This window comes from Podarcis gaigeae (assembly GCF_964106915.1).
Source record: "Podarcis gaigeae genome assembly, chromosome: 7".
NCBI lineage: Eukaryota > Metazoa > Chordata > Lepidosauria > Squamata > Lacertidae > Podarcis > Podarcis gaigeae.
In genome coordinates this window covers 40,963,680-40,986,065 of record NC_139683.1, presented here as the reverse complement: position 1 = coordinate 40,986,065, position 22,386 = coordinate 40,963,680, and the positions used below count along the sequence as shown (strand labels likewise).

The 22,386-nt window shown below is 41.1% G+C and overlaps 2 protein-coding genes across 2 annotated transcripts in view; one reads left to right on the top strand and one right to left on the bottom strand.

Annotated features, from left to right (window-relative positions):
• The window catches only part of PRKDC (protein kinase, DNA-activated, catalytic subunit), a 91,270-nt gene extending 83,817 nt beyond the window's left edge, over positions 1–7,453 (bottom strand). The window contains exons 1-6 of the mRNA XM_083747488.1: positions 7,008–7,453; positions 5,098–5,174; positions 4,012–4,104; positions 3,229–3,303; positions 2,334–2,442; positions 812–924 (exon numbers count right to left, since the gene is read on the bottom strand). Coding sequence (XP_083603614.1) covers positions 812–924; positions 2,334–2,442; positions 3,229–3,303; positions 4,012–4,104; positions 5,098–5,174; positions 7,008–7,173 — 633 coding nt within the window. The 5' untranslated portion in view covers positions 7,174–7,453. The remainder of the gene's footprint in view (positions 1–811; positions 925–2,333; positions 2,443–3,228; positions 3,304–4,011; positions 4,105–5,097; positions 5,175–7,007) is intronic.
• A 399-nt stretch (positions 7,454–7,852) lies between these two features.
• On the top strand, positions 7,853–20,287 carry MCM4 (minichromosome maintenance complex component 4). The gene is made up of 16 exons (XM_083747694.1): positions 7,853–8,100; positions 8,870–9,028; positions 9,744–9,904; positions 10,059–10,160; positions 10,477–10,572; positions 10,659–10,754; positions 11,527–11,665; positions 12,271–12,491; positions 14,121–14,241; positions 14,792–15,051; positions 16,449–16,814; positions 17,130–17,257; positions 17,803–18,010; positions 18,225–18,453; positions 18,668–18,801; positions 19,821–20,287. Exons 1-16 carry the CDS (start codon positions 8,007–8,009, stop codon positions 19,911–19,913), a joined length of 2,607 nt encoding a protein of 868 aa, XP_083603820.1. The 5' UTR covers positions 7,853–8,006; the 3' UTR covers positions 19,914–20,287.
• The last annotated feature ends 2,099 nt before the right edge of the window (positions 20,288–22,386 follow it).

Here is a 22,386-nt window from a genome sequence, read left to right as displayed (position 1 = left end):
GACCTTCAGCCAGTTGGAACCAACTACAGGTGCTTCCTTTGCCCCTTGTAGGGGCTTTAAAAAGAAAAGAAAAAAAGCTGAAAGAATAAAACAGTAGCAGGCTCTTGGACTGGATTGTTCACTGCCCGCCTGCCACATGCAGCTAAAAAAGATTTGCTTGCCTTGCCCCTTAAAGAAGATTTCCTGAGTGTTGGTGCAGCAAGAAGCAACCGTCTTCCTTGTTTGTTGCCTGCTGCCAGTCGCATGCTTCACCCAGTAAAAAGGCTTTCCTGATTGTTGAGCGAGGGGATGAAGGCACAACAGCTCCACCACCACCCCTTCTTGACCGTCCTTTGCCTGCTATCATGAGCTGTTGGCAGTGACTTGCTTCCCTTGCCCCTGAAAGCTTTCCTGATTTGGGAGAGGGGCCACTTAGGTGTAAGAGGAAAATCAGTAGGGTGATTTCTACAATCTGGATTAGCAAGGCATAGCTGACTATCAGAAATTAATTCTGGTAGGTAGCTCCTAGCAGTGAGCCAACAAGGAAATATTGCAGAACAGCATGAGCCAGTGAAGGGAAACACTATGCTATAGATGTGGGTAAAGGAAGGAAAAGCCACCATCTTGGAAATAAAAGCAAAAAAGGGGCCCTATGATGAAAAGGGCTTTCCAAGCCATAGTGGTAAAGGTCCCACCAGGCGGTCTGTGAGGCAAAGAGGCCGCCTGTGGTTCTAAGGATCTAGAGAGCTAAAGGAGGAAAATCTGACACACACCAAGACAGAACATGAAGGAAAAGCTTTTGCTGACATCCCGCAAGAAGTCCTTACTTTACCTGTGTTCTGAGTTCTCCCAAATAAGCTCGATATAGTTTTTCAGAGTTGTCAAGCATATCACTAGGTTGGACTTCTCCCAAAACTCCCAGGAGTTCATAAATCCTTTCCAACACTTAAAAAAAAAAATATTTAGCACCCTAATTATGTGTTCACATTTTATTTTAATCCAGCTACACACAAAAATATCTCTCCTAAACAATGAAGGATTTAATAAATCACCCAAGTGTTATTATAGATCAGAAACGTCTTATTCAGTCTCACCCATATTATTCTAATATTTAGTCATTGTCACTGCCAGCTGCACTGTCAATGTTCCGCAAACAGACACAAGGTGGTTACTGATTAATGTGCCACAAGACAATCAGGCCTTTGTTATTGGGGGGAAAAGGGAAAGCGTACATGCATAGTTATTACTTCTTGCTATCCTAATCATAGATAAGTTTGGCCCCAAAGGAAGAAATTAGCACATGTGGAAATAGTTCTGAAAGAAGCTACCTCACATCTAGTTCCAAGAGCTCACACTAATATAACAGTCGAAAGAGAAATAAGTTTAAAAGTACACCACACTCCAGCTATGTACAAATGGATAAAAAGCTTCATCTCAGTGGGGAGGGAATGAGAAGGGGGGGGAATTAAGGAGAGCATAATGTTCCAAAATTATCTGTGGATGAACAGAATTCTTATGTGTGAAGGCATAGAAACTATGGGGACCAGTATTTTGAGGGGAAGTGAAAGTAAGTATGAAACTCAGAGGCGGCTCATGCATAGCTAAGGTCCACAGTGTTCATAGGTCTGGATTCAAGGGATGCAAGTCTTTATTTTAAGGATTTATACACATTCCTTAGATAAAGGAATCATGCAATAAGATGACCCCCAAGGCAATTTACACCACACTATAACCATACAAAGAATACCCAGTATTAGTTCCTGCACCTAGTGACAGAAACCAAAGTTTCATTTCCCTTGCTTCTGCAGTCCCAGGGCAACTGGTGGCAAGTTAAGAGTTCTTTCTGGCAGGGAACTCCTCACAACTTCGTCTTGAGTGCCCAGTGGCTGGGGCCATGTTCCCTTTCCCTGATGTTCTTCCTGGGACAAAGGCAGTATAACCTCCCAGTGGCGCTTGTTCCTCTGGTAGCATATTGCAGAGTTCCCTTCCCCTCACTTTTGCAGTCTCAGGGCAGCAAAGGCTTGACTTAATGACATTCCTACTGTTGAACTGGAAATGAGGTTATTCTAGCAACAGTTAATAAGGACTAGGTTCTACTGAAGTCAAGTTACTCGTTACTAGATTCCATTTTCTTGCTCTCAAAGGGATTTGCAGGCTAATCCAAGGTAGAAGCAAGCATTCAATGTGACTTCCTCCCTAGTCACAATTAACTTTCGTTGGATTATTCTCAAATCCGTTAGCAATTTAGAGTAGTGACCCATCATCCCCTAGCTGTGTAGGTTTGCTAATACAAGTATAAATAAATAAAAATTACTAATAGTAAACGTAAGTAGTAATATGGTTAAGATACTTACCTGTATCAGACACTTTACTTTTTATAGCAAGTTCACTATAGAATTTGGTAAAGATTTCTCTGACTTTCATGTCTTCCATCACATAAGATGACCGTAAGCTGTGAAGCAGCTGAAAGGATATTGATGTTAACCAAGGACAATTCTTTAAAAAATCTTTTAAAAGCACTCAAAACAGTATTGTAAAATACATTATTTTTTTCTAGCTAAATAAGAGTCCTTCAGAGTTTTGGAAGGTAGAGCAAGCTTGCTTTCTCCTACTCTGGAGGGTAGGACCCAAACCAATGAATTCAAGTTACAAGAAAGGAGATTTTTACTAAACCCCAGGAAGAAGTTTCTGACGGTAAGAGCTGTTCAACAGGCTCCCTCAGAAGATGGTGGACTCTACTTCATTGGAGGTGTTTAAGCAGATGTTGGGTGGCAATCTGTCATGAATGTTTTAGCTGAGATCCGTGCACTGCAGAGGGTTGGACTAGATGACCCTTGTGGTCCCTTCCAAATCTACAATTCTATTTTATCTTTTATTTTTTAGATTTATATACTGCCCTTCATCCTACAATCTTAGGGCAGTTCACAGAATAAAGTGCAGGATAAAAACAAGTAAATAAGTAAAACAAAAAAGCAAAACCATAACTCCTTCTATTAGTCTGATTCTATGGTAAATATACTAAGTAGAACATATGTTAGCTACTTAATAGAAAACACATTATCATTTTTATTATATATGTTCTTATGTATTCTTCTGTAAAATTAGATATGAATCTTACTATGAATATTATTTACTTTTAAAACACATAGATTTAAATTATTTCTACTACACTGAACTTTGATATTGTGACATACAAACATGCATAATTACTGGAAACAGTTGGCAATCATAAAGACCTATAAGTTTTACCTTAATCAGTAGATCTAGTGCTGGGATTCTGCACTTTGCCAGTTTGTCTTTTGTATAAACGCTAAGACACATCCGCTGTATTTTTAAAAGACAAAATATAATAGTGTTGATGTACTGCATTTGTAGTGCAATATCTTGCACTGTTTTAACATTTGTTCCCTATTTTACAGCATAAAAGCGTAAACAAACTGCCCAGGTAAAGCAAACTCAGTCTATTTTTCTGAATAAGGATTTTCCACATTATAATATTCTGTCTTCCTCTATTTACTCTTGTCAAAGGCCACACCAGTGAACAACTTCCCCAATAGAATCTGGATGCACTACAAATGGGCTCAGGGCTGAGAAAGACTTCAGATCCGAGAGACTGTACACAGCTAGATGGACCAGTGTGTCTGTCCCAGGTTCTTACACCCACCAAAGAAGAGTAGCTAGAATGTGAAAGTTACAGGGAACACGAAAAACAAGTGCCTCGTGCCTTCTCTTCCTTTATAACATTGTCCAAAATATAATTTTCACTTTCTCCTGCCTTGGTGATGTGAAACTCCTAATTCAGAACAGTTGCATCTTCTAAGAAACGAAAATACACAAAAAGATGCATTTTGAACATGATGGTGCTGCAGAGGAAAAGGAAGCAGTCTAATGCAAGCATTTAATATACAAAGGATTGCTAGTTTCTCATTGCTGATAATGGATCATAATACTACATCTATTATTATACTAGCTGCATTATTTTATCTGTCTAAACTACCTAGTTTTGCTTGCAATTTTAATTAATTGACTCACCTTTACATCTTGTGCATAAGGGTGAACTTTTTGGCCAATCTTTTCCAAAAAGGCAACAAGAAATTTTAATGCTTCTTCTCTGCATTCTCGAAACTGAAAACAAGACATTGAAAGCATTTTCAGCAAAAGACACAGTAAGAGACCTTGTTGGATAAGGCAATATATAAAGCAAATAAAAACAAATACAGTGGTGCCCCGCAAGACGAATGCCTCGCAAGACGGAAAACTCGCTAGACGAAAGGGTTTTCCGTTTTTTGAGCTGCTTCGCAAGACGAATTTCCCTATGGGCTTGCTTCGCAAGACGAAAAAGTCTTGCAAGTTTGTTTCCTTTTTCTTAACACCATTAATACAGTTGCGACTTGACTTTGAGGAGCAACTCATAGAACGCAGTGTACATAGTAGCCTTTTTTGAGGTTTTTAAAGACTTTGGTGATTTTTGAAGCTTTTCCAAAACTTCTTTTGCAGCCATTTGGTAAGTTAAGCTTTTAAAACTTTTTTTTTGGGGGGGGGTTGGATTTTGGGTTGGGGTGTTTGGAATTCAAGGACTTGGTGTTGGGGAGGGGTTTGCAAGAATCTGGAAGCTTGTGTGTTTTTTCCTGCATTTTTATGATTTTCTGTGACCACTGGGCCACTCTGCTGTTTTTTTAAAAAAAATCTCGATTTGAATTTCTGTGTTCTGGGTGGCTGGGGGAACAGTTGGGGAGGGGTTTGCAAGAATCTGGAAGCTTGTGTTTTTTTCCTGCATTTTTATGATTTTCTGTGACCACTGGGCCACTCTGCTGTTTTTTTAAAAAAATTCTGGGTTTGAATTTTGAAATGCTCTTTACAGTATGTGTGACTTTAAAGAGCACTTAATAAACTCTTGTTGTACCAAATTTGGCTTTGTTTGGACTTTTTTTGACCATAGGAACGCATTAATTGATTTTCAATGCATTCCTATGGGATTTCGTGCTTCGCAAGACGAAAAATTCGCTAGACGAAAAAATTCGTGGAATGAATTAATTTCGTCTTGCGAGGCACCACTGTATATAAAAGTACAATTACTAAGACATCAAAGGATGCTTCAGCCTACGATTATCAACTTACTTCTTCACTATTCAGTGATTTATGGATAAATGCAAGTAGTCCATCTTCTTTGGAAAACACCAGTGAAATCTGCAAAGCTGTGGGAACATGGGTGAAAATAGTATGAATCAAAGCAAATAACATCTTTCCAAACATATGGTCTTAGAACACATACGATTAACCCCTTGACATGAAATGCTGTTTAAACATGTGAAGATCAGGACTGGCAAGCACAATCTTGCCGCCCCCTGCATCCTGTATGCAACATGTGGTGTGAACTGGGTTATCATACAAATAAAAGTAGTACTCAAGCTGTCAACATGGAATGACAACCAAAATACCAATTACTCCAAGTACAAATTAGCTCAAGGGCTTAGTTGTAGAATCTCTGCACACATCAACATGTCACTGAATTGAAAGAGACAACAGAATCCCATCTAAGTAGACCACCTACAGGGATATGAAATTTATCTGCAAAGTGTCTACTGTAGTCACAGTAGGTCACAACTCATGATGTTTCTCACTAAGAACATTAGGCAGTAATTAATTCTTGCCTGTAGAGAAGGAATGCTTGAGGTGTCAAACAGATTTAAAGGAAATGCATTTCCCTCAAGCCTTCCCTCACACACTATCCTTGATAATGTAAGCATTGCAAAGAAATGACAACATCAGAAATATCTGAAAGCATTATTTTGTTACTGAAGAAAGGACAGTGCTATTTCCTTGATATAAAGTAAGGCATTTCACACAGCAAGACACAACTGACAGACTCAATAAAATATAGCACTGACCTTTTATTTCAGTAAACCTGATTTTTAAACTTGCAGCAGTATTGTGAATATTATTTCAAATTAAAGAGTAATTTGTGATGTGGCTATACTCCACTGTAGGGGAAAAGAGAGTGTACATCTTCCAAAACATCTGTTTTGCAGTGTGTATAATTTTTAGTGGCTTCACAATTTGATGTGAATGTAGTAAAATAACAAATTAGTGAAGTTCACTTGACTCAGGACTGTAGAGGCTAAGGGTGTGAGCTGGAAAAGTATTGAGTCTGTATCTCAGTTCTGCAACAATTGTTAGCATACCTACCTACAAGTAAGTCCTACTGTGTTCAGTGCTGGAGGAGGGGTACTAACAGCAAGTGAGGACTACTGTACAGTTAGCCCGCAACGTACGCACATTTGTGTGCATTCAGTTTTACAAGCAAGGCATGAATAAATAAGTAAAAGTGGGTGGGAAGCGGGGTTCCGGGAAAAATGACTTTGGCAATCCCACCCACCTTTGAAACCTGATGTGTTTTGACTATGTATCACTTTGGCTGTAAACAGGATCGCTGGAACATCAACCCCTGTGTAAGTTGCGGCCTTACTGTACTCCTGTCCTATTGTGGGCTTCTCACAGGCACCTGGTTGGCTGCTGTGAAACAAAATGCTGGACCAAAGAGGTGTTTAGTCTAATCCAATAGGGCTGTTCTTCTGTTCTGAATAGACACATACAAACTTGTACTGTTGCTCCTCAGTAAGGATGCTTAGGACTTAATAGCTACCTTGAACATACTTAATAGAATAGACACAAACCTCACTGAACACACTAAACATGCATAGGAGAAGCAAGACTCTGCAAGCATGCAACCTCATGCATGCCTTATATGGGAATAATATCCATAAAACCGAATGGAACTTATTTATGCATTCAGTACCAGGCAACACAGCTGTCAACTTATGCACTAACAAAAAAGCCTCACTAGTTGGGTCCCGTTTCTGATACTGTTGGCCCTTTGTACTTCAGGTGGCAGGGAGTTCCGCCGGTCAGGAACTGCAACTCGTGAGGGGAAAGAAGGCTTATTTCACATGAAACCTGTTAAAGTCTCACACGGCGCCTTAAATCACAGCAAGGGGCAGCCCCGGCCGAGTCATCAGGCTGCTACGCACCCAGGACGCTGTCGCCGCTGCTGGTCACGCAGGTCTCCGCCAAGGAGCGGATGAAGATGTGGCCGTGAAGCGCAGCGTTCCCAGGGTCCGGGCTCCGCAGGGCGCTGTGCAGCTGGAGCAAGCAGTCGTGCAGCCCCCCGCCAGAGGCTGGGTGCAGGGCGGCCATGGTACCCGCGCGCCCGCCTGGGTCAGCAGGAAGGAGGCGCCGCTAGGACGCCGCCGGGTCTCCCTCTCCCTCACCCGGGACTAGAGAGGAGAGCGGGCAGAACCAACGCCTCCGACGGGAAGGGGGGGGGAGAGAGGAAACTTCCGTGGCAGGAACCAGTTCTTTCGTAGGGCAGAAAAGGCGACGCGATTGGCTGCAGGAGGTGCGGGGGTGGGGAGGAACGAGGCCGCCAAATGTTGGGCGAAACCATCATTGCCTCCAGGATACCGGGGAGGGGGGAGAGGGCGTTCCCGGCTTTTAAACAGCGTTGTGCTGCTTGCCCCGCAAGCACCAATCCGGGGAACGCAGAGTTAACCCCCGCCCCTCTCGCCATAGATCCCCGTCCGAATGGCCGAGGAAGCCTGTCAAGCGTGAGCGATACCATTCTAGAACGGGGCCTCGACGTTGAAGAAAAAAGCGTTTGGAAAGCCTCGTGTAGTTTTCGTCAGCTACGTCAGTTTGACAAGCTTCTCCTCCTCCTCCTCCATCATCACCCGCACCTCTCAGTTCAAGCCCTCGGCAGAAAACGTACAAGCAGCGACACTTGTTCACCCTTCCCCCCCCCCCCGTGCAGCGTTGGAGTTTCCCACTTCCCATTGGCGGCGAAAGCCCGCGAAGACTCGAGGTCACGTGATCCTTTTGGCGCGGAATTTCCTTCCCTCTTCTGCCCTCCTCTGTTGTGTCTCGCGCTCAGAGAAGCTGCCGCGCTCGCCTTCGTCTTGCGCGCGCTCGCAGAGCTTTGCTGCTTCCTTGTCCCGCCGCCCTTCCTGCCCTTAGGAGGATTGCGCTGAGCTATGTCCTCACCGGCGTCCACCCCAAGCCGCCGCGGCAGTAAGCGCCGCAGAGGCGGAACTGCCCCAACCGATGGCGGCGCCAATCCCGCTACGCGTAAGTCACTCGACACCTTGCCGCCGCGCCTGCCCCTGGGCTTCTGCACTTTTCAGGTTCCCTTTGGTGATGGTGATGATGATGATGATAATAGCAGCAATAATTTATTATTTATACCCAACAAAAGCTTCCAACAAAAGTACAATGTCCAATAATGTTTGCCCGGCGTTGTAATTCGAGGTTGCGTGTGCGCGCCTCTCCTCTTCCTAGATCTTACAAAGGGCTCCATAGGACAGCTTCACATGCTCTTGGTTAGGATGCTGCACGGGGGGGGGGGAGCCCGCTGTTTTTTATTTTTGTTTCTAAGAGACCTGCACATAGGGATGGGAGTCTTGTGGCACTTCCTGCACTGTTGTACTCCATCTCCCAATTGGACTCTGGCCTGGCCAGTTGTTGGGGAAGATGGGAATTATAGTCCAAAACATTTCAAAGTGTAGTGGTTCCACACTACTGCTATGCACTTGTGTGACATCTTCAAGTTCTGTGTTTGCTGCTTGAAATGTTGTAATGCCTGGAACGACCTGTTGTTCATTGCCCCATCTTTTCTTAATTTCCTTGTGCAGTTTTGAGCAGCTGGTGCCAAATGAGTGTTTGAACAAGGACTTAATCCAAGACCCTGTTGTGATAGTGAAGATAATCAAGATTGAATCTGAACATGTGCATTGTTTTTGTTTTGAGGGTGGGGAAAGGGAATCTGTTGCTTATTAGTTTGAAAAGTGAGATACGTACAACAGCGTAGGCAAAAGTTCAAACTTTCACTTTGTTACAGCTCTTTCTGAAGATGTACAGTCTCCGCCTTCGCAACGACGTCACACAGAAGACTCTACAGGAGACTTGCAACCAATGCCTACTTCTCCACCAATTGACTCACAAAGCCCAAATGTTCAAGATGCTCTGTTTTCCAGTCCACCACAATTCCAAAATTCAGGTATCTTTGACTTTGGACTGGGCAGTTGGCAATAGTATCAAACTGCTCATTTTTATCTTATCAATATTGTATGTAAATTGTAGACACAGTGTCTACAATGCTGCTGATCAGCCAGTGCAGAAGTTCCCAATGTGGTGCCCTCCAGATGTTGTGGACTACAACTCCCATCTGTGATCATTGCCTATGCTGGCTAGCATTGATGGGAGGTAGAGTCCAAAGTATCTGGAGGTCACAGCATTGGCCCCGACTGAACTAGTGCGCCTATTTTAATTTCCATGTGTAACCAGACTTGGAGTAGATTCAGATGTGACAGTATTATTAAGCCTCTGTGGACAGATTGTGATAATTTGTCATTTGGTATCTCTGATGCCTCACAGACATGAAATAATATTGCAGTTCAGTATCTCCCCAAAAATTATCCTGTAGTATTTTTACATTTAATTCCAAGAGATCATTTGAGATGTTTCTTCCCACTTCTAGCAATATTCAAGCTACCCAAGTAATTTTATTAACACTTAACAAATAGTCTTGTTGAGTTGGATGAGATTCATCCACTTTGGGAGCAAATGTGCCAGGTATTGCAGTATACTAGTTTTAAAGCTGCTTCGTATAATTCTGTAAACACCTGTCTTCTGCTGGGGAAAACAAAAGGGCAAGCTTCTGTCACAAATGCATTAACATTTATATTTCTAAAATCACATTTTATTTGATACAGTTCCAATGGACTTTGATATTAGTTCACCACTTACCTATGGCACACCCAGTTCTAGAATAGAAGGAACCCCAAGGAGTGGTGTGCGAGGAACTCCAGTGCGACAGAGGCCTGATCTTGGCTCTGTCCGGAAGGCTAGGCAAGTAGATCTGCATTCTGATGTGGTAGGTATTTCAGATTTTGCAAGTGACATTTCAGTCATCTGTATATTTACTCAAAGGAAGTTTCACTCATTGAATTCAGTAGAACTTTTTATCTGATAACCAAGCATAGATTGTGGCCTTAAATGTAATATTGATAGGTTACTCTTGTACTTAGCCTACAGCAGAAGACGCAGTGGCTAGTGAACAGTCTCTGGGACAAAAGCTAGTGATATGGGGAACAGATGTCAATGTGGCCTCATGCAAAGAAAAATTTCAGGTGAGTGGACAGTGCTTTACACACTTGTATATATTTGTTTGTTTTAAAATGTTTCTACTTTGGTGTGAGATGATGAGGTCTGGAGCAAGATTAATAATATCTGGCAGTTCTTGGGGAAATCTTTTTTTCTCAAGAGACAATTTGTCTATTTTTTCCACCTAGTGATGTTAAATTGTAATACTCTATTGAGATAACATAAAATCAATATTATTCATGGAGGAATAACTTGTGCGTGAAAATTAATAGCATTTTATTTATGCCTGCCACAGTTCTAATGGAGACTGAAATTATATTGTCTTGTTCTTTTAACATTCAGAGATTTCTTCAGCGTTTTATTGATCCAACAGCCAAAGAAGAAGAAAATATTGGCTTGGACCTTAATGAGCCTCTGTATCTGCAGCGACTGGAAGAGGTATGTTATGGCAGTATTGTTTAAACCTGGCTTGCATTTTTAGATGTAAATGCTTATTTATTAACGTGTGGTTAAATATCTTCCAGATAAGCTTGATTGGGGAGCCATTTCTGAATGTAAACTGTGACCATCTGAAAACATTCGATGAAAATCTTTACAGACAACTGATGTGCTATCCTCAGGTAAGGCAAATGTTTTCAATAGGCTCTTCAGTGAAAGAACTGTGAGAGCCAAAAGTTAAAGTTCAGTGTCCCTAATGTTGTATTAGTTGATTTAGTTACTTCACATCTGCAGAATGGTATTAGGAGCTAAGGAAATTTGAATATCGCTGTCATATAAAATTGCTTGGTTCACAATTCTAATAAGTAACTCTCCTTATTTTGAAAGAAATTAGCTATGCGACATGAAGTGTTACTGTTTTAAAAACAAATTCAAAGCTTTCTTGGATAGGTAAACCTAATTGTTTTGTTTTTTGGATTCAAGCATCTATATGTTTAAAAAATGACAACAGTTTGGCACAACACAAAAAGAAGACCCTGGCCTTGGACACAAGCTTCTATTCTTAACAGACATTAAAAACACTGTAATCATTAGTAAAGCCAGTGCTGTTGTTATTTAGCAGTCAATATGCTTAGAAAGTCTGGGCTGTATTCTGCTAATGAGTTCTGTCAGTGTAAGGACTTACACTTGCGCAACAGGACTTCACTCACTGTCTTCCACCTATTCATGACCTCCACAAATCTGCCCCAGAGGGTTAGTGAAACCCCTAGGACAGATTTAGGGGACACACAGGAGGAGAAGAAGAGGAGAAAATTCCATTGCACAAGCAGAAATCCTGGAACAATTGCCTTAGTGCTGTGTTAGATTCCACCCTTTGTTTTCATAATGTTTTGTGCAGGTGTGGAAGCAAGTATTGATGTATACTTACAGTTTATATTTGCCTCCTTTGTACAGGAAGTTATTCCAACATTTGATATGGCTGCTAACGAAATTTTCTTTGACCGCTACCCTGATTCAGTATTGGAGCATCAAATTCAAGTGAGACCATATAATGCTGTAAAAACCAGAAGCATGAGGAGCCTGAACCCAGAAGGTAAGGTGCTTTAGGTACAGCATCTTTAATAAGTTAACTGACTGTTACATAAACTGCTTGGTCTTGGGCAAATAAATGCTAGAAGGATGGTCGTCTTTGAGTCGCACTGCACCTGAGTCCCAATATTGTGTGGTCTTATACTGGTCAATACCTCCGTCTGCTTCAGAAAAAAATCAAGAACTAGTAAATGCATCTCAGCCCACCCTAATTTACTAGCAAATGACTGAAATGGAAGAAATTGCATTCCTCACATAAACATGTAATTCCATAATGCATATCACACATTTTTTGCTCTTTAGAATTGTTGACTTATGTGATGCCAGGTAGCCATTTTATGCTAATAGCTCTTTAAAGATTTATGCATTCCTTAGCTACCATATTTTTCGCTCCATAAGACGCACTTTTTCCCTCCTAAAAAGTAAAGGGAAATGTGTGTGTCTCTTATGGAGCAAATGCAGGAGGGAAGCTCTGCTTAGCGCTCCCTTTAAAGAATATTTTTTTTCCTTGCATTCCCCCTCTTAAAAACCAGGTGCGTCTTATGGAGCGAAAATTATGGTATATTGATAAAACATGATTTGGTTTTTCTTCTTCTCTTTTAATATTAGACATTGACCAGCTTATCACTATAAACGGCATGGTAATCAGGAGCTCCCAGTTAATTCCAGAAATGCAAGAAGCTTTCTTCAAGTGCCAGGTGTGTGCTTTCACAGCAAGAGTAGAAATTGATCGCGGTAGGATTGCCGAACCATCAGCATGCAAGAACTGTAACACCACACATAGTATGGCATTGGTTCACAACCGCTCAATGTTCTCGGATAAACAGATGGTATGTTCTTTTATTAAATTATTAGGTTGAAACGTTCTGATGTGTTAAATTTTCTGCAATAAATGGTTACATGTATATTTTGAAAAAATATTAAAATAGTCCCTATGGTTTTCATTTCTAAACAACTAGAAATTTTGCAGTTCCCCACCACACTTCCTCAGGCTGCATGCATATTAAACCCCTTCTATTAATGCATGGTTACATAAGAAGTTAATTTTACAGGATGGATTTTCCTAATAAATCTAGTGTATAACAGTATGTTATGTTGCTTTCGCTGTTACAGATTGTGCTTTTTAAAAATTGTCTGATATCAGTTGTTGGATTCATTTCTCAAGGCTAATTGTTTCCACCTTGCTTTAACTCCTTGTGGGAGTTGATATCAGTGTTTCCCAACCTTGTGCCTCCAGCTGTTTTTGAACTACAACTCCCATCATCCCTGACTAGCAAGACCAGTGGCAAGGGATGATGGGAATTGTAGTCCAAAAACAGCTGGAGGCACAAGGTTGGGAAACACTGAATTAAGTCACATGTAGCTATATCCACACCTGGAACAAAGGTTGGTTCTCCATTTGAGAAATGGCTTGGCCCTGTTTGTTTCTCCAGATTCACAGAGATGAACCTAAATGTTAAAAAAGAGTAGCAGCAAAAACCACAAAGAATATTGCGGCAACTTAATGACAGATGTGTATACAAGTGTTGCCTCCAACAAAATAGTACGGAGGGTGAGATAGGAGTCACTTGTTGGAAAGTCTACTATGACTCAAAGAGTATGATAGCTTTAAACCCCCTGTGGACACCTCATCAAATGCACCCCAAAAATCCATTAGACTAGTCTCAATATGTTGGAGCAGGGCACACCTGTAACCTAACTACCCTAATCTTTGGGAAACTGGACCACATCATCCTACTTAGAGGGGAGATAGTGTTGCTAGAAGAGTCCTGAGAGAAAGACTGAGATGCTCTGGTTCTTTTTAATCTAGCAGAAAGGCAGATGGGCAAACAGTTGTGTCTACCATTCAACAGGTTCCTTTGGGCAGTTGCTACTTGCCCAGACCAAGGAAGCACAGTTGCATGCCTTAACTAGACAGTGTTCTGGTACATCCTCTAAAGCAGGGGTTGGCAAGCTTATACCAAACGATGGGCTGGTCGACGCTCTGTCCGTTGGAGGATGGGCTGGAACTTGTGCGCACGTGCGCTCTTCCGGGTTGGAGGAGTGTGCTTGCACACATGCTATTTCCAGTGCTCCTCTGACTCAGATATGCGCCTGAAATAGCGTGCGCACAGGCGCTTCTCCGTCCCGCACACGTGCGCACATGCTATTTCTGGCACACATCCAGGTCGGAGGAGCGCATGCGCACAGACGCCGTCAACCCGGAAGTCGCGGCAGGAGTCTCCATGGGCCGGATAGACAAGCCCTGTGGGCCACTACCGGCCCATGGGCCTTTGGTTGCCAACCCCTTCTCTAAAGAGACGTGTAGTTTTGACAAACAATATAGTTTACTGGTTTTTGTCTCATCAATTGCCTGAACAAATACATAGTTAGGAAAGTTTATGTCTAGTATTTCCAACAGACAGTCGGTATGATTAAAAATATTGTTGCACTTTAACTAAGGATTGTTCTTTTACCAGATCAAGCTGCAGGAGTCTCCAGATGACATGCCAGCTGGTCAGACACCATATACTATTGTGCTCTTTGCTCACAATGATCTAGTGGATAAGGTTCAGCCAGGTGACAGAGTTAATGTTACAGGTAAGAGAAATGTTTCGGCATCAGTTCTTGTCCTTAAGTAAAAATGAGCCTAGTATAGAATACTGGCTCCTATAGATAAAATAGTAAGATGAGAGAAAGCAGTGAAATTATGGATCTATGGAGGAATTTCCTGTTTTATTTTACTATAGCAGCTTCTATACTTTTTTGTGACAGCTATTGATCCAGGCATAGTTGGAAGAACGTGCAGCATTGGCTCTGCTTGTCAAGCTATCAACATTAATGTTGTGGTTATTTCCATTTATATTCTGGCGTTCCTCCCTAAGCTGTCTAGAGCGGCATTAATGTACATATAAATATTGTATTGAGCTTTTCAATTTTAAAGTCCTATAAATTACACGCCAGGTGTTATGAGTTACATTGGGCTTGCATGTGTTCAGGGTTAAATGATACGATCTAGCACTGGGTAACACTGGCTGCACAGCCAAGCCAAAATCTAAACTTGTCTGGTTAGTATCTTGGGGAAGACGGGGAAGAGATGAATGTTGCCTTTTAATCTGGGAGATCTAATAATGGCTTTATGTTTGTTCAGGTATCTACAGAGCAGTCCCTGTTCGTGTCATTCCAAGAATGAGCAGTGTGAGATCTGTCTATAAGACCCATATTGATGTTATTCATTATTGCAAAACTGATTCAAAACGCTTGCATGGCATTGAAGAAGGAACTGAACAGAAAATGTTTACAGAGGAGCATGAGACAATGCTTCAAGAGCTTTCGAGGAAACCTGATATTTATGACAGGCTTTCCTCTGCACTTGCCCCAAGTATTTATGAGCATGAAGATATTAAAAAGGTAAAGAATACTTAAAATTATACATTTGCCTCACTGACTAGATACATCAAACTTTGCATACCTGTCTTGGTATATAATCTATATGTACTAATACATAAAAGTAATTTATTCTGAAAATATTACTCTTATTTTGAGTTCATAAAGTACTTAAAGCTGGTATATTTTAGTACATCATTGTTTAGAATACACAGTGGGTATATGTGAAATAGATGCAAACAAATACTTTAATTATATAGACATCACCTTTTTTCTCTACTAAGATTGAGCTAATGGATATGACTAACTTTCGCCCATTAATTTCAGTTCATTAATTTCTGCACTGCATATAACTTAGTTGGATAGAACCCATAATTTGTAAAGAAAGATAGTAATGTTGTCCCACCTGCCATAAAGCACACATCCTTACTTTTTTATACTGCCAATTGAAAACTTCCCACTGTAGCTGAAATTTAATTGGTGGCTAAATAAAAATGAATTGAAGCAGCTAATGTAGAACACGGTAATTTTAAAGCAGAACGGGGTAATACTTTGAATAATCCCTTAACTCTTGTGCCTATCTTGCTGTCAGGTCAGAAATGAGCAATTGACTAAAAAGAACAAGATTTCTTGCATTGTGAAGATTAATTACAATTTGTAGTGTGTTTCAGTGTTGATTGGAAAAATAAGGTTTTAGTTTGCTAGGTCTGAAAATCTGGACTGGTTCTTCTGCACATGTGTGTTTGTCTGCAGCTTTGTGGGAGCTTCTGTGAAGCTTTGTCAGTTTTGTGCAAGAGATCCATATCACCATGTTCACCTGTGTGGCTGCATCATATAGACATGTATCTAACATCTCGCAGAAATCAGTGTTCAAAACTCCCATTGTTCTAGCTGCATTTTTGCGACAGGGAATTTCATTAGCGCAAGCAGTTTCTGAGCTCTGGCCACAGTACTGCGCCTGAGATTTCAGATTAAAACTGCAGAGTGGAAGGAAAGGAGGACTCTTTTCTGCCTCCCCACTTCTAGCTACTCTCTGAAGACTGGAGCAGAGACCCTCTTTAGAATATATGGGGGGTGGGGTGGGCAGGGGAAGGACAAGACCATGTGAAAAATGAGCATGATATTTTAGCTGCAGTTCATTCATTTTCAGCTTTTCATTCTTGTTATAAAGAAAAAGCCTAGACATTCTGTTGTTGCGCCCATAACCTAAGTTTAAGGTGCCATTTAGCTCTTGGCTTTCACATCTCAGTTTCTAACACGGACAGAAATGCTGCTTCCACATATCAGTGGCGTTACCTAAAAGGCACCCAGTTCCTCGTGAGTAGTCCTTGAATCAGGCCTGTGCATACAGTATATTCAAGAATTGGATTTCCCTTTTTTAAAAAAAGCAGCTGTGATCCTTCAAACTCCTCCTTTTGCAGGGCATTCTTCTTCAGCTGTTTGGAGGATCAAGGAAAGATTTCAGCCACACTGGCCGAGGCAATTTTCGTGCTGAGATCAACATTCTCCTTTGTGGAGATCCTGGTACCAGCAAGTCTCAGTTGCTTCAGTATGTCTATAACCTGGTTCCAAGAGGCCAGTATACATCTGGGAAAGGCTCCAGTGCAGTTGGCCTTACGGCTTATGTGATGAAGGATCCCGAAACAAAACAACTGGTTCTGCAGACTGGAGCCTTGGTCCTCAGTGACAATGGCATTTGCTGTATTGATGAGTTTGATAAAATGAACGAAAGTACAAGGTCGATGCTTCATGAAGTCATGGAACAACAAACATTGTCAATTGCCAAGGTAAAGACTTTTCCCCAAATAAATCCTTTTCTTTTGATCTATGGGAGATTCTGATATTGGCATTTGCATAATTGTATTTCATGTTTATATGTGAACGCTTATGTTTATGTAGCCAAAATGGCACCACATATGCAGAGAGAGAGAGAGAGAGCGCTATAACAGGCTTAGTGAGGTTCAGAAAAATCTCATAAAGGGATCGAATCTCACAACACAGTGTAATATTTGCACTCATGACTACAGCCTGCACGTAAATGGATGCTCAGCTTTCCCACTACTAGAGTCGTAAATGAATCTCAAATCTTTACTTCCTGACAGGCTGGAATTATTTGCCAACTGAATGCTCGTACCTCTATTCTGGCTGCTGCAAATCCAATAGAATCCCAGTGGAATCCAAAGAAAACAACTATCGAAAACATCCAGCTTCCCCATACACTGCTATCTAGGTATCCCTTGAGACATTTTATTGCTGTGTGTTAGCTGTGCCTGAAATAGTCCTATTTGGAAACTTATTATGAAGCTGCCAACTTCCATATTGTGTGGGTTTTGGAACACAAATATCAGAACCTTTTTCACTGCCTCATAAATATTTATAGCTTTTTGTGTGCTGCAGTGCAAGACTTTTTTTTTTTTAATTGAATTGGCATTGAAATCCACTGATGCCTCTTTGTGTATGTATTCATGGAAGCCTATGTAGGCTGCCAGTGTTAGCTGACAACCTGAGGTTTTTCCCTTGGTCCACAGAATGAGCAGGGTTCCGTGCGATTAATTTACAGATTGTGGGGCAGAGACTTAATAGAAAACATATAGTTTGCTTTCCAGAAATGACAGTTGTGTTAGAGCCTGAATATACCACCATCTATGACTGATATTAACAACAGTGTCAATTTCTGACAATTATATCCACAAGGCAACAGTTTCAATGGTGCAGCAGTTGTTCATGTAGCAGCAGCCTTATTGTTGTTGTTGTTGTTATTGTTATTATACATAGGTTTGATCTCATTTTCCTAATGCTGGACCCTCGAGATGAAGCGTATGACAGACGTCTGGCTCATCACTTGGTTGCATTATACTACCAAACTGAAGAGCAGGTGGAAGAAGAGCACATGGATATGGCAGTTTTAAGGGATTATATTGCTTATGCTCGTAGTTATGTTAACCCAAGACTAAGCGAAGAAGCAAGTCAAGCTCTCATTGAAGTAAGTACAGGTTAAAACTAAAAATATGACTACTTAAAAAATAAAAGTTCCAACATTTAACCCAAATAGTGGTTGCATTTTTTTAAAAAAAGTTCCCTTCTCAAAATGCCCTCAGTGATGGCTGCACATATCTGCCTGCCTAATTAACATACTTAGATTTAACAATCCTTGAAAACATATTTGTAGTGTACTTTTCATTTTCTCCTCATGCTAGGCATATGTGGATATGAGGAAGATTGGAAGTGGTAGAGGAATGGTTTCTGCATATCCTCGGCAGCTGGAATCTTTGATTCGCCTGGCGGAAGCGCATGCTAAAGTACGGTTTTCTAAGAAAGTAGAGACAGTGGATGTTGAAGAAGCAAAGCGTCTTCACCGTGAAGCTCTGAAACAGTCTGCTACGGATCCAAGGACTGGAATTGTGGACATATCTATTCTTACCACAGGTCTATAGCTAAAAACGAATCAATCTCATTAATTTCTGGCTTGAATAATGCTGCAGCATGATCAGCCTGAAACTTGCTGATACAATCTATGGGGGGGGGGGGGGCAGGAATCTGATTTGTAGCCTTGGAAGACTTCTTTTAAAGAGGTCATTCAAATGATTTCTTATATTGTGGGGAAAACATTGTGACTCTTTCTGTTTGTTTCTTTTTTAAGGGATGAGTGCCACTGCCCGTAAACGCAAAGAAGAACTGGCTCAGGCTTTGAAGAAGGTTATTCAGTCTAAGGGTAAAACACCAGCTCTAAGATATCAACAGCTCTTTGAGGATCTTCGTGCGCAATCTGAAACAGTAAGTTTATTGTAAGGCTTGCATGCTGTGTTTGTTCTATTCACTTTCACAAGTACAAAATATCTAAGGAATGTCTCCTTCCCCGCCCTGAATTCCTCCTCTGGGTTTTCCAACGCTGTACCATGAGTTGTTCATTAGGTATAATTTTGTTTGTTGTGATTAGGCAGGGAAGTGTATTGATGAAGTTTCAGGATTGAACAAGATGAAGGCTCTTTAGTCATTGCAGCACTGCCTTATTGCACTCAAGCCTGAGCCTCTAAAAGAGTTAGTTACATGGCACTTCGTACAGGCACAATCTTCCCTTCTACCTCTTATTTTCCCCATTATCTTCCTACTGATCTGACTCAAAACTGGACTGGATTTGCAATAATCCTAAAGGTATTTGAAACTAAACCATGGTCATTGGCCTACTGTACTTTTCTTCCTCAGGGTTGTCTACCACCTAAAGGGGTGATCTTTTCCACATTTTGTCATAATCATTTATTTAGATTTGTTGTTACTGACTGTTAAAAATATTGAAAAATCTCTATTGTTCCAAAACATGGAGTATCATCTCGCTCATCTGCCACAGAACCCTAGTACGTTGCAGAACGTAGTGGCCTATTCGAGGGCTCATGCTTGGTTCATGCATGGCACTGATGAGCAATTAGGCCTCACAGTTGCCATGCATGAACTGAGGATGTGGCAAAAGCATCTTCAGTGTTTCCCCTTCAGCTGCATGTTGCAGATGGGGCTCAGTAGTGACAGAAACTCTGTCTTTCCAGGATGTTTCGCTGCTTTTACTCATCATCTCCCTGAGAGCCCCTTAATAAGCTCCCAAGAAACTCCTGGATGCGCAAGCACAGTTTGAAAACCACTAATAGATTTTAGATTCACACTGGAACTTAATATTTTATTTCTTATTTCATTGTTGAAGTATAATGGCTTCAAGGTGTGCAAAAATAATATAATCCCTACAGTCTGGGTTGTTGTACATAGTATTTGTATCTTAATGTCAGTATTTACTTTTTTCTTTTAAGGCCGTCACTAAAGAAATGTTTGAAGAAGCACTGCATGCATTGGCTGATGACGACTTCTTGACTGTGACTGGGAAGACTGTTAGACTTCTCTAAATACACCCTAACTTTACAGGAATGGAACTGTAAAACTAACTTCTTGGTGTAACTTTGCTTTAATACAATATGCTTACATCATACTTGTTAGACTGGAATTGGACCAGGAGGTCATCACTATCAGCATGGAAAATTACTGTTAAGATTTAGCTTATTAAGGAATGTTAATTCTTTCAGCACAATTAATTTTAGCACATTTTTTCTCAGCATCTTTTAAAGAGTAAGCTCTATACATAAAATTTCAAACTATAAAAACTTATTGTTACAATTTTTGAATTCAGGTTCATATGAATGTCTCCTATGGCACTATTTCTGCATATTAGATAATGCTTGTGAAGATTTTGTTTGTAATAAAATGCAGATTACTTATTCTACTTCATTGTGCATTTCGAAAATTTGAAAAGTTTGTTATGCTGAACCTGGTCAGTTGATACTTTGTGTATAGTTCACTGTCTCTGATATAGAAAACAGTAAGGCTTAATTCAAATTAAATCATACTAAGCCATGATTTTTGCTAATCAGTACAGTGGTACCTCAGGTTAAGTACTTAATTCATTCCGGAGGTCCGTACTTAACCTGAAACTGTTCTTAACCTGAAGTACCACTTTAGCTAATGGGGCCTCCTGTTGCTGCCGCACTGCCGGAGCCCGATTTCTGTTCTCATCCTGAAGCAAAGTTCTTAACCTGAAGCACTATTTCTGAGTTAGCTGTAACCTGAAGCGTATGTAACATGAAGCATATGTAACCTGAGGTACCACTGTACTTAAAAACTCACACGTGGTTTCCGTTTCCAGACATATACAGAAGGTAACCATGGATTAGAGCGCCTTCTCTGCTCCCATTTTTCATCTTGTCAACACCTAAGCTTCATAAGCTTATTCTGTTTTGCATATAGCAGCAGCTCTTGCGATGAAGCAACAGCCCTAACCATAGTCTAAAAGCTTGGTTTCTCAGCACCTCACAACATTGGTTGACATTTCTTAATGAGGGGCTGAAGGCATTGGGGACTCAAATGCTAATGGAAAGCTCTTTGATTCTGTGGAGGCTCTCTTCAACAAGAAAGGCAAATTTTGCCAATTCCCTCTCCCATTTGAAGCCTATCAAAATCTGTTTCAGAGGGATGGAGGACCATTTGGAACAGCATGGTAAGGGGAGTACAGTGGTACCTCGGTTTATGAACAATCCATTCTTAAACCGAGGCGCGTTTTCCCTAATGAGGCTTCCTGCCACTGGTGCCCTTCCACCGTTCGGATTCCATTCTTAGACCAAGGTAAAGTTCGCAAACTGGGACACTACTTTCGGTTTTGCATAGTTCATAAACCGAATCGTTCGTAAACAGAACTGTTCTTAAACCGAGGTACCACTGTATTGTCAGAAAAATGCCTTCTTTTTGTTGTACTAGCAGAAGATTTCACTGAATCAAAGAACCTTCCAACATAGCAATAAATGAAATTGGACAAAACCTGAGCTTTCTAAACTTTTGTTCTTGACAATAAAGCTGTAATCCTGTTTATGCTTACTTGAATTTAACTTGCAATAATGTACAAGAGTATCAGCTGGTGATCTGGGGCTTCAGAAGTCTGACTAATTATTTATGTTACCCTAAATCTATCCCTTGACATGTTTTCTTACTTATGAATTAGCATTATATCAACAAAAAAGTTTCGTGTAGCTGATTTTCATATGTTGCATATTACTAGTTGCACACCCTTTTAAAAATACTGTTTATAGCTTTTTAAAAATAGAAAACTCATGTACAGCACATGATTTAATATTAATCATTTTTCAGAGAAAACAAAAGATAACTAACCAAAACCATAAAAAAAATTCCTTCCAGTAGCACCTTAAAGACCAACTAAGTTAGTTCTTGGTATGAGCTTTCGTGTGCATGCACACTTCTTCAGATACACTGAAACAGAAGTTACCAGACCCTTCTATATAGTGAGAAGGTGGGGTGATTACTCAGAATCAGAAGGTGGGGTCTATATTACTCAGAAGGGTGGTGGGAATGGGTGATTGGCAGATAGCTGTGATGAGCCTGTTGACAACTCTTAACTACTGCAATAGGTCTTACAGGAAAAAGCAAGGGTCCTCACACAGGACCTTCACTGCCCTCACTGGTTCTGATTTAAAAGAGAGGTAGAGCTGGGTATCATCCGCATACTGATGAACACCCAGCCCAAACCTCCTGATGATCTCTCCCAGCAGTTGCATGTAAATGTTGAAAAGCATGGGGGAGAGGACAGAACCCTGAGGCACCCCACAAGTGAGAGCCCAGGGGTCTGAACACTCATCCCCCACCACCACTTTCTGAACACGGCCCAGGAGGAAGGAGCGGAACCGCTGTAGGACAGTGCCCCCAGCTCCCAGCTCCTCAAGATGGTCCAGAAGGATGTTATGGTCGATGGTATCAAACGCCGCTGAGAGATCCAGCAGAACTAGGAAACAGCTCTCACCTTTGTCCCTAGCCCGC

Excerpts from the sequence above, each read along its gene's own strand:
- MCM4 (XM_083747694.1), top strand. The coding sequence starts at position 8,007 with ATGTCCTCACCGGCGTCCACCCCAAGCCGCCGCGGCAGTAAGCGCCGC. Across the intron at positions 16,815-17,129 it reads AAACATTGTCAATTGCCAAG|GCTGGAATTATTTGCCAACT; the intron begins GTAAAGACTTTT and ends ACTTCCTGACAG. Across the intron at positions 18,802-19,820 it reads TTCGTGCGCAATCTGAAACA|GCCGTCACTAAAGAAATGTT; the intron begins GTAAGTTTATTG and ends TTTTCTTTTAAG.